This window comes from Sciurus vulgaris, assembly GCF_902686455.1.
Source record: "Sciurus vulgaris genome assembly, chromosome: 2".
Lineage (NCBI taxonomy): Eukaryota > Metazoa > Chordata > Mammalia > Rodentia > Sciuridae > Sciurus > Sciurus vulgaris.
Genome location: NC_136462.1, coordinates 109,919,605 through 109,931,768, shown reverse-complemented (window position 1 = coordinate 109,931,768; position 12,164 = coordinate 109,919,605). Strand labels below are relative to the sequence as shown.

Genomic DNA, 12,164 nt, shown 5'->3' with positions numbered 1-12,164 from the left:
CAGTATGGGGTGGGATAGGTGGATTGTTATGTGGAAGCTTCTTTGAAATTGTGGATAACCATTTATGGAACAAATGGCACCATTGTGTATGCCTAGCGCTGCAGTGCGTAAATGCTACATTAGAACTTTTTGAGCTATCTGCCATCTCATTATGTATTCATTTCAAAGTGACAGTACAGTGCAGCTATACTTTTGATGATATATAACCCGAAAATACATTTGTATTTGTGAAACATCTTCCAAAGACCATACAAATTTAATAATATTTTGTTCTGTATGTAATAGATAAGGATAGTTTCATACTACTTGGAGTACAAAAATGTTATATGATTAGGAGCCACCACATATGAAGAATAGAAGTGTTCTGTACTAATCAGGGGAGCATACTTGACTACTTCAACTGTACCAGGGCCCTGGACCTTTATTCTGGGAAAGAGGATAGGGTTGGCATGTAGATAATTTGGTCTTCAGTCCATGATGTTGCTTTGAAGGGACTCCTGTCTAGGCCCCATGGTTTCAAATACAGGTAACTCCCCTGTGGTTCCATCTAGTTAATGTACTTCACTGTTGTTCTCAGTAGTTCTGATCCTAACACACATCCTCCTCATGGGGCCAGGATGCTTCTCCCTTTCAGGGTTTTTACCTCAGGGATGCTGAATGGGAGTAGAGTAACAGTGTTAACTACTGTCAGACCTAAAAGTCCCAGCTATCAGAGTCCACCTTTATTCATTTGAGTTCATCCTTAGTGACTTGTTGAGTTCTTGTCACCCAGTTGAAGGTAGCAGAGAATAAAAGGGTTCTTCAAGCTAGTTTTTCCCACCAATTTGAACAAGTAGTGTCAACTTTCAAATAGGAGCAAGAAAAACATGACTCAAGACAAATGTTTGATTGCTCTTCTATAAAGGGAGATTTTCAATGTCTCTTCTGCCAAAGTACCTCAGTTAAAGGTGACAAGTTACCCGGTCAATGTCCAGTGTTTTCCCATCACATAACATTTGCTCCTATTTATGGAATACTTTCTGAACCCCAGGCAATATTATAAATATATATTTTTATTCATTTAATACTTGTGAGGATTCTGGTTTTATGTATTCCCATCCCAGTTATTGCAAATGATAAAAATGAGGCATCTCATGAGAGCTTGCATTATTTCCCCAGAAACACAGTTATTATTAAACTTCCATTTTGTATAATAAAAGACATAAAATGATAAAATTGGAAGCATCTGGGGAATAGCTTAACATTTAGTACCTCTGTTACAATTTCTGTGAATCAAAGTTGTAATGCTTATCTGTTTGTTGTGAGACCATACAGATGGACTGGGACAGAGAATATAATTTCAAAGTAATTCAAACTTACAGCTTTGGTGTAAATTGGAAGTGATGCAGTGAGAAATTTTATGAAACACAGAGAAGATATCTCCCTTCCTCAAGGAGCAAGTTTTATAATCTTGTTTTTGTTTTGTTTTGTTTTTGCCACTGCTCTCTGTATAGCACCCATACCCAGTACCTGTATACCCGTATGTTGGACCACACACAATTCATTTTCCCATAAAACTTCTGGAAATTTTACATGATTTTATAGTCCCAGAGAATATAGTTTGAGAAGCATGGTACTAAGTAGTTAATAACCAATTATAGCTCAATGTGAGAACTCTCTTAGTAAGACTGTGCTCTAGGAGGAATTTCTGAAACCTGGGAGACAAGGAGGTAATTTAGAAGTTGGTTTCCAGGCAGCAATCGCCTTATTAGTTGTATCTAACGAAAAGTTATTACTGACAGGCACTTTGGAATTAGTCAAGTCTCACTGTATTGTTAATTGACAGTAACACCCCACTGATTGCTAAGATGAAATGATAACTGAGATTTAGTTAGCATTCTCTGAAAGTCTGTGTATGTTACCTAATGTAATTATCTTGAATCATGGTGATCCTAAAATATGGATGGAAATATTTGCAACCTTAAAGATTCTCCTTAAGAAAAAACCAGAACTTCTTAACTGAGAACATTTCCTCTGTTGTTCAGTTCTTCCGTTTTTGAAGTGTTTATTTTAACTGTGTATTTCACCAAGAGGAGTAGCCCCCGTTTGCTAACCAACTACTATTCTGCGTTATTCACTCTTGTGATATATGAAAAAATTTTCTACAAGAATGAAAGTGAACAAAGTAGGGTTACACCCACTCCCATAAATAAATGACTCTCTCATACACATAGATGCTGCGAGCTGAATAGCAGTTAATTCAGAAAGCTGGCAAGGGGCAAAGGGAATTTAGAAAAGACAGATACCTAGAGATGGAAAACAGAGACCAGGTGAGACATTACTTTCTGATGGAGAGTAATGCCACAGAGCTAGCTCAGCACGTTTATTATACAGCTTTTAACACCAAAAGGGTTTTTTTGTGAGGAAGTTTCTTCAAAGTATTCAGGATGAAGGATGAAGTTCTGGGCAGCCCAATTGTAATTATCAGCTTACAGTCATAAGTCTTTACCCCTGGCAGCTGGTGTCTGAACTCAAGGTCAAGAATGATAGTGCCCCACCATGCACAGACTCTCCTTTGAGCAGGGCATCACCATAGCAACTGGGCAGTCTCAACTCGCACTTTTGCACATGGAGTTCCCAGCACAGGAGCACTCCTGTCAACGGACAGTCAGAGCCCGTGATTCAATCACCACTCCCAGCATTAGACTTATTAAAAAAGGAAGTTGCAAAACAAGATATGCAATCTGCTATTACTTATGTGAAGGATAAAAAGATACAAGACCAAATAACGTATTATGTAGGAATACACACACAGTTTGGAGTTAAATATAAGAAAGAGAATGAAAAGTCCCAAACTCAGAATGTAGTTAACTCTGGAAGGGTGAAATGAAGCAGGGGAATGTGAGAGAAGAGCATAATATATGTATCTGCAACTGCACAAGAAATACTCTTTTTAAATGGCTGGTGGGTGAATGACTTTAATATTTCTTATATTGCTTGCATACAACTGCATGCATTAAATACAAAAGCATGACTTCGAAAAGAGTCTTGCTATCGGTTTAGCACATATATCAACATTTTGTTAACATTGAAGAGTAGGAAGATAGAATACTAATAAGTTGGGTGCTGTTCCCAGTCCTAGAATGAAATATTAAAACATATAATTGGTCAACAAGGATCAAGAAGTTGATTGGGGATCAAACAAACAATTTAGGATTAAACAGCAACATGATAAATATATAAGTAATTTTTACTTTAGGCTTACATATTCATGGCATTGAATAAAAGTTACTTCTATTACTTGGATTAAGATAGAAGCATCACAATCTTTTATAAGATAAATATGTCCATAAGTTTGAGATATTAACAATTTCTTTGACTTGAGATTTAAGCAATAGTGACCAGAGCACCTATAATGAATTAAGGGAATAATAGTTAAGAGATATCACACAGGAAAAAAATCTATTCACTTATATAGATTGAGCAACTTAAAAATTCGCACTAAGTTTAAGAAATTATACTAGTTTACTTACACAACTTATAGTTGTATCTTTTAAGCAGCAATAGGGATAATTTGTATTATCAAAGGAAAGTATATTTAAATGGGTAAGCTATTAAATGTTCTTATGCTCATGGCACTCATCTGAGTGGGGATGACCGATGGTCTTTGGCCTCAGTTTACCCAAATAATGATTTAAAAGACTTGATACATAAACCTATGCATGGAAAAGCAGGACAAAGTAAGACATTTGATTGCTTACTGTATGTGCAGGGTGCTTTGATGGAGATGAAAATTGAATTTCCCCTCCCCAAGGATTCCAATAAAACAAATAAGCAACTGGCACAGAGTATGCAAAATGCGGCAGCAGTAGAGTGTGACACTGTGGGAGTCCGGAGAAAATCAGGTCAGTGGTTCAGTTCCTGGGAGGAGTGAAGAGGGCCAGCTGATGGGAGATGGGGCAGAGAGGCTGATGACAGTGGCTCCAGAAGCAACCACTAGACATCTACATTGAACCTGTGCAGAGGGAATATGTCACCTAGAGAAAGTGGACAAAGTCTGAAGCAGAGCTTCAGAGAAAACTCAGAGCAGCAGTGTTTTCAAGGTGGATAAAAGAAGGCAGTGCTATATGCATGTTTGCCTACAACTTCAAGTTACTTCTCACCTCTGATGACAATTTGGGTACAAGCTGCTCTGGCTGAGAAACAAATGTTCCAGTATATTTTATAAACACTCTAGATCATAACCAACCGAAAGGACTGTTTGGGGAAAAGAACATAATACTGGCAGCCAAGACCAGCGTTTAAATAAAGGCTCAGCCAAGTGTATGTTGAACGACGACACCAAGTTCCAATTTCTTTAGCTATAAAGTATTAGGTTGCCATGATTGTCATTAGGATTAAATAAATACAATGTTTGTAAAGTGATTAGGACTTCTGTGTACACTGAATCAACATGAAAGAGACAAACCTCTGACATCAAAGAAGAACATCTAATGAGTTGGAGAATTTTAAAAGGTAACCATGGATTGGTCTAGATATTATCTGAAAAAATTAACAAATAATAGGAAAAATCTTCATAGTCCTCAGGAAAAAATGGATATTGATTTGATCCACCTCAATCTTCATTTGTTAACTTGTTACACAGTTATTATACTATTAAATAGTGTGCCATTCTTTGAAGCTTTTTCGCTGTGAAGAACTAGTATGCATAAGAGGTTATTTCAAATGTATTTTATAAGCTGTTTCCAAAAACTGTCCTTTCAAATATAAACGATGTGTTTTAGCAAGAAATTTGGAAGTTTAATGTGGAAAATAGAACACAAACAAATTATTTTAGTATGATTACTAAAATATGGTGAGTCCTACTATGTGCCTTGTACCTTTTTGTTTATTTTTTGAGATGGGGGGGGTCTTGCTATGTTGTCCAGGATAGTCTTGAACTCCTGGACTCAAGCGATTCCCTGCCTTGGCCTCCTGAGGACTGGAGTTACAGACACACACCACTTTGCCCATAACTTGTATTTTCTATACCTGTTCTCTGATTCTTATAAAATGCAGCTAAAACAGACTGTTACTCTCATTTGACAGATAGGATGGGAGCTCAGAGGCTCTAACAAAGTTGGCCAAGGTTACACATATAGAAAATGGGAGATCCAGACTTGTGAACCAAAGGTTGAGGAACTCCAAAATCTACTGCATATCTCTGTGTTCACTCTGAAGGAAAGGATGGTACAGGACCATGCCCGGCCAGTTACAGAGGGCTTTCAGAAGGAAGTGACTTTTGAGCACAGTCCCAGGAGGAGGAGGAGGAGGAGTGTTGAAGGCATGTGATGGTGGAGGGTCATATACTGAAGCATGGAATTGAGGGAACAGAAGAGGATCAACAGCATGTGAAGGCTTACCAAGTTCTTCCACACAAAATTATTTTATCTTAGAAAGGCACATTTTCACCATCTTACAGATGAAAACGAGGTATATTAGCGGTTCAGTGACTTGACCAAAGACACAGAAAGAGCAAATTGCTGAACTAGAACTCAAAGTCAACGCCTCAGATGCCAGACCCTGGGTTCCTCCTGCAGTACTCTGGCAGTTACAAAGCCTCACCCCACATTTCCCATTCTAACCTCATTTCTGATTTCATCATATCATCTCTTCTTTTATTTTTCTTCCATCCCAATGACTTTGTCTACTTATTTTTATTTTTATCTGTGTACATATTTTTGTAGGCTTGCTCAAACTTTCAATGAACTAGAATGTAAATTGATAAAAATTTCAATAGCTGCAAAAAGGAAGTAAAAGATGAGAAAAATCAGTCACCTCCTTCACACACCACTTTGATGCTGTTTATTCCTTTCCAAGACTGGGCCTTAGGAAATCACATCAGTATCTAATTATGATATTAAGTCACATAGTTTTGGTTTTTGCTAGTTTCTTTGAAGGCTACATCAGAAATATGTTTCTGATCTTCTGTCTGCTTGATGATTTTTGAGATTGCATTTTATTCTGTAAAGGGACAAGGCCATTCCCACATGGCCAAACACAAGTTCTCCCATGGCTTTCAGAGGTTAGTAGACTGTGAATCTTCTGTGGGACTTCTCACCATCCAGACCTATCCCCGGGAGACTCTTAAACTGTCTCCTTATTTTATCCTTCCCATTCCAGGTCATAGGCATTACATAAGCAATCAGTGATCTCATAAAAGGTTGTTTATTCAGTCAATAACACATTTCTTCTATTTTCATCATGTCAGGCTCCAGTGGCTGATAAATTCCCTGGGTCTTTGTTATGTAAGTCACCCTGAATCCTTTTTTGAAACTAAGTATAGTTTAAATAAAGAGAATGAATGCACTTCCTGGGAGAACAAAGATTCTGTTTACAAATGGCACAGAACTACTATGTACAACTAGTGCATGATTTCCCATTATGATAATTTCATGCTTCACAATATTAGGTTCTTATTTAATTAATAAAGTTTCAACTCAAGGCCTCAGATCCAGTGTGTCTCTTTTGCCTAGCCACCTAGACAAAAGATGGTTTTTGTTGTTTTTTAATTGCTTTGATGGGAGCACTCTAGGAAAGTGGCTGTAAACACATATGACCAAGAGCCAGATGGATCTAGGTTTAAGTCCCAGCTCTGCTCTTACTAGATATGGACACTTTGGACAAATTACTTTTTCCTTTACAAGTCTCATTTTTCCTGTATCCCTATCTTCTGTGTAGAGTTGTTTAGATAAGATAAAATATATTAAACATTTAACATGGTTCTACCTAAGACATAGAGTAGCCAGTAAACATTAAGATTGAGATAGTTTCTTTGAAATAATTTCAAAGCTTTGAATACAAGGTAATAGTAGACTTTGGGTAGTGATTAGGCACAAAACAAAGCAACTGGAGAGATGAGAGTCTCCCTGATAGGTGCTTTTTCACTTTGTCCAAATGTGATTTAAGAATGTTGAAGGATAACTCCTGATTCAGTCTGCAATCATGAGTACAAAGGAATGACCAACTGGAGTGAGTTCCTGGTAATTAATTTAATCTCCCTTTACCAGACTTTTCTACAGAATCTCAATCCATGGGAAACTTGTTTCTGGGGAACCCTTTTGACAGAGATTGTTTATTCAGTCCTGCTTGTGTTGCTCTATAGATGCGGACATGCTGGCATCACATTCCCTCACATCTCATGTCCTGCTTTCACTGGCATTCCCCATGATGACATGCCTGTTTCTGTCATAAAGGCTCTCAGGAGCTTTAGTTTGAAATGAGTTGCATATACCCTGGGACATAGAGACATCCTGTGCCTTAGAGAAGACCCCTCTCATCCACCAATCTGCAGATTGTCCCGATAAGCCAGAGAGAAATCTTCCTATCAGAGACCTCAGAGATGCCCTGCCTGAACGTTTTGCTTTAGCAGGATGGCTATTGCTCCCTGACCCCAGTGGCTACATATCAATTGATACTTGGCCCTCAAAAAAGCATACCCCAAAGGGGAACAATGGTCAATTAAGAAATATTTATTATTAACACAGAGAAAGCATTCACTATCCTTAACTTGAAAGATTTAGAAATATTGGGGCTTATTCCAAAGCAAGAACAGTGGAAAATACTTAATGATAGACTGGGGTGGTTTAAGAATAAAAATTTTGAATATCAAGTGCTATACACGTCACAGAGTGCTTAACATACCATAGACTCAGTGGTTATATGGAACGGAGTGAATAGAGGGGAAGGTAAGAAAAAGGCAGGCAGGACAGAAGGTAGAAATTAGAAAAAAAATTAGGACTTAGAATATGTGGACTATGAATCATCACTTGAAAGACCCCAGACAAATCTCTTAAACTGAGACTCAGTTTCTCATGTGGAAAAGAGATACAATGTCTGCCTCACTGATTTGTTGTAAGAAAGAACTCAAATAATGTAGTTACAAAGATATGTGGCTGAAAGCACCTGACAATCATAAGACCTGGATTATAGATTGATATCAAATCAACACAATATAATTCATCAAATATTTACTGACCCTTAACTATTTGCCTGGGATCATATACCTGGTGCTGGAATTGGATAAGAGAGAAATACGAGGCAGCCTTGACCCTTGGATAGGGCAACTGGATTGGAGTCACACCAGATTCCATATCTTAGAATTTTTATTTATTTTACATACACTCATAACAGGTTCCCTACACTCCACTCTGGTTGCACTGATCCAGTCCTGGCTCACGGGTAACTTAGTTGATTAGGGGACAGAAACCTATAAACCCCAAATTCCAAAGCAGCATGTGGAATGAAACAATGGTGGTACATATTATGCGTATGGAGTGAATCAAGAAGGGCTGATGAACTGCAGCCGGAGAGTTAGGAAAAAGTTCCTGAAGGGGAGGATGTGTGGACTGAATTATGGGTAATAAACAGGAATTCCTATAGAAAGAAAAAATCAGAGAAAGGGCATTTTAAATAGCAAAAAATATGACATGCAAGGTCAAATAGGAAATTGCTAATTATGGGTTCTGACATTCAGGAGCTTTCTTTAACCCTCACAAAATTTTCCCAAGTGCCTCTGGGATCTGAGTTTTCTCATCTCAGAAAACGAAGTTAGGGGGTAGAAAGAGGAAACTTAGATTTTCTGTAAATTGCTTTCCTAACTGAATATGTCTATGCCAGAGCAGAAGGAAAAAGAGTTGCTTTGAAAATATCAAGTGTTGTTTCTAGGGCAGGAGACAGAAGCCCCAACTTTTGTGACAATGAAGATGACAGGCAGCACCTGAAGTCATTGAGAAATTTTTACAGATATATGTTCTACTTCACTGAGCCATCCACTGAGCCAGGCCCTAAGCTATTAAGGAGATCACAGTCCAGCAGAGGGAGTCAGATGCTAGATAAGGTTGAGGGACAGTTTGGACTTAAACTCTGGACATAAATGTTTGACTTTATTATGTTGCAAGTGCATGCCCATACAACCATTGTTTTCCACATTCAATAAGTAGTCGATGAACTACTTCACATCTTACTACAACATAGGCTTTGCCTCAGATGATTTTGCCCAATCTGAGGCTGATGTAAGTAAGCATTCAGAACATGTGTAAGGAGGCTAGGCTAATGCAATTTTAGCTTAATAAAATTCTCAGTTTCTTATGAGTTTATCCTGGTATAACCCTATTCTAAGTCGAAGAGCATCTGCTTTTGGAAATGGGTACTCATTTGTACAGGGCGAGGGCGAGGGGGCAGAAAAATAGAAACCTCTAGGACTTATAGGTCAGATGCAGAGTGGGTGACTGGATTTATCTCCTAGCCTAGAAACTTCTTGTTTCTTCATCTTCTTCACGTTCCCCAAGATGCAGCAAACATTTCCAGCAGCCAATTCTTCCGCAGAACGACAGAGCATCCTCTCTTCACCTGCAGCTCCCCCAACCGACCCCCGCCCCCTTTCTATACCACTTGCTGCAGGTACCGCGTGAATGTGGGTCCCAGGGCTAACCAGAAGATGAGTACTCCCGAGACAGCGTCACTCAGACGGAAGCACCCAGTGAAGGTCTCCAGGCATCGTAGGAGGGGGTGACTGGGAAGGCGGGCTGTCCGGTGTTCAGGGGTTGGGCTCCAGGCAACTGGGCGGGACTCCAGCTACAGTATAAGAGAGGAGCGCCACTGTCCCAGGTGCAGTGTTGGACCTGGCGCCCCAGCCGCGACCGGGAGAATCACCGGCTCTGACCCTGTAATCAGACCCCGAGAGTCTGAAGAAGAGGAAAAGGTCTGATTTCTATTTGTTCGTGTATTTAGTTTCAGTGACTTACAGGCAGGGTGGGTATGAGGGCGTGCGAGAGATTCGGGCTGACCCAGGGTCCTAGGTAAACATGTAGGTACTTTCCGAGGCTGCGGGAAAAGGATCCAGCCTGTCCCCCGTGGTTCCAGCAGCTCCAGGCGCCCAAACTCAGCGGTTTCTCTCTCCCACAGGATCTTGCTCCTTCCAGCCTTTGAGCATGCGGCTTCTCGGAAAACTCCGCTCCTCAGCTCCAGAGCCCGCCTTCTCCAACGTGCTCACGCCAGGCCGCATCCCCGAGTTCTGCATCCCGCCGCGGCTGTCCCTACCGTGCCCGCCAGAATCTCCCCCGGCCGCCGCTCTGCCTCGGCGGTGCGCTGCAGAACCGGACTTGTGGCCCCGCGCGGGCGATGAGGGCGCGGGCCTCACCGACTGGGACCCGCGCTCACAGGCGGCGCTCTCGCTGCCTCACCTGCCCCGCACGCTCACCGCCTACGGCTTCTGCACGCTGCTCGAGAGCCCGCACACGCGCCGCAAGGAGTCGCTCTTTCTCGGGGATCCCCGCGCCGCCGCGCTCCTGCAGCCTCCCGCCGCCAGACCGCGGGTGCACACCTACGGTGGCAACGGAGGTCGAGACGTTCCCCGCCTGCCCCTGCGAACCCCGGACGCAGCTCCTGCCACGGCACCCGACTGTCCCTGTCCGTCCCGGGACGCGCTCTCCCCGAGGCCCTGCGGCCGCCGCCTTCTACGAGCCCCTAACGGGCTGCTGAGCCGCGCGCTGCGGGCTCGGAGGAGTCGCGGCTTGGCTCGCGCCCGCTCAGTCTCCAACCAGGACCACGACGAGGAGCGCAGCTCCGCCTCTCAGCCCCAAACCCCGGCGCCCCCATGCCTGCCCTCATCCCTGGACCCACTGACGAAACCCGTGGAAGCCCAGGGCATGGTGTCACTGGGCCGCCCTGGCTGTGCCTTGCGCCTGGCCGCAGACTACTGTCCCGGCAGCGGGCGCCTCCGCATCCGGCTGCTGCGTGCCGAGGGCCTGGCCGGAGATACCCCCGAGTCCCTGGCCCTCGGCTGCCGCATCAGTTTGGTCCTGCAGCTGCCAGGCTCCACGAGCAAACAGCGCAGCTCAGTGCTCCGGCGGAGTCTCAAGGACGCTTTCGACCGGGACTTCTGCTTCGACGGGCTCACGGTAGACCAGGTGCGCCACCTGACTGTGCGCGTCAAGGCGGAGAACAAGGGCCGCGGCCTGGAGCGGGGTCGCTTGCTGGGCCAGGGAGAGCTGCTGCTGGGCTCCCTCCTTCTCCTGTGAGGGCTCCGGGCCCCTCCCTTGGGCGCCTTTGGCCAGCTGAGGACTCTGACAGCCGCTTGGCTCTTGGACACTAACAGCTACTTTGTACTTAATAAATGCCATTTATATATTTTTCTATTTATGATCTTGCTTTGATGTTCCTCGGTTGTTGGTAGAGAAGGAAAGAAGTGACTCTCTCCTCTATTTACAGTACTGAATCCCTACCAGATCATTTTTTACATTCAGAGTAAGACAGGGATGACTTAGGACTGAATGAGAAAGAGAAAGGAAGTACACCTATCTGCTTTGTTTGTCTTCCTTTCTGCTTTATGAGAAAGCTAAACGGTTTATCCCTTTCAAACAAAGCAATTGTTTATTCAGAATCATGCCCAACGCTGAGATTCATATATAGCTTCATATACAGCTTTAGGTGATACGCCTGCAAATCCATCAGAGTGAGATACCCTTTTATTATAAGGACACCTTGTTGGGAGGAAAATTCCTCGCTGAGAAAAAAAAAAAAAAAAAAAGTGATTCTTTTGAAAGTGAATTGTCTATAATCCCAGCAATTTGGGAAGCAGAGGTAGGAGGATCTCAAGTTCAAAGCCAGCCTCAGCAACTTAGTGTTTCTAATCAACTAAGACAAAATGAAAAGGGCTGGGAATGTAGCTCAGTGGTTAAGTGCCCTTCAGCTCAGTGGAAAAAAAAAAAAAATTACTGAGAAATAAGAAAACCAAAGAAGTGAAGGATCTTCCAACTGATGGTCATGTGAGGATACTCCTGGCATCACTCCTCCTTCTTTGGAAAGCACCCTGGAAAATCTTTTCTGCCTCTGCAAACCAATTATTTTTTTGTGGCATATTTCCACCTACCTATGTACCCAAGTTACATAGTAATTAGCTTTGCAATAGGATTTCCCAGATGCATTGAAATGTAAATTCTTAGTTTCTTCAATACTAGTTTCTAAGGCAGGGCTTCTTTTTTTTAAAAAAAATGGTGAATTATAATTATACATAATTGTGGGATTCATTATGACATATTGTACATGCACATAATTCCATAAATCTAATTCTTCAGTACCTCCCTTTCCCTCCCCATTTCTATCCCCTGAGCCACTTGCTATGCTGATCTCCTATTATTATTATT

At 42.1% G+C, this 12,164-nt stretch overlaps 1 protein-coding gene across 1 annotated transcript; it reads left to right on the top strand.

The window, feature by feature from the left end:
- The first annotated feature begins 9,508 nt into the window (after positions 1 to 9,508).
- Positions 9,509 to 11,154, top strand: LOC306653510 (C2 calcium-dependent domain-containing protein 4A-like). The gene is made up of 2 exons (XM_079126525.1): positions 9,509 to 9,721; positions 9,925 to 11,154. Exon 2 carries the CDS (start codon positions 9,951 to 9,953, stop codon positions 11,037 to 11,039), a length of 1,089 nt encoding a protein of 362 aa, XP_078982651.1. The 5' UTR covers positions 9,509 to 9,721; positions 9,925 to 9,950; the 3' UTR covers positions 11,040 to 11,154.
- Positions 11,155 to 12,164: the final 1,010 nt, after the last annotated feature.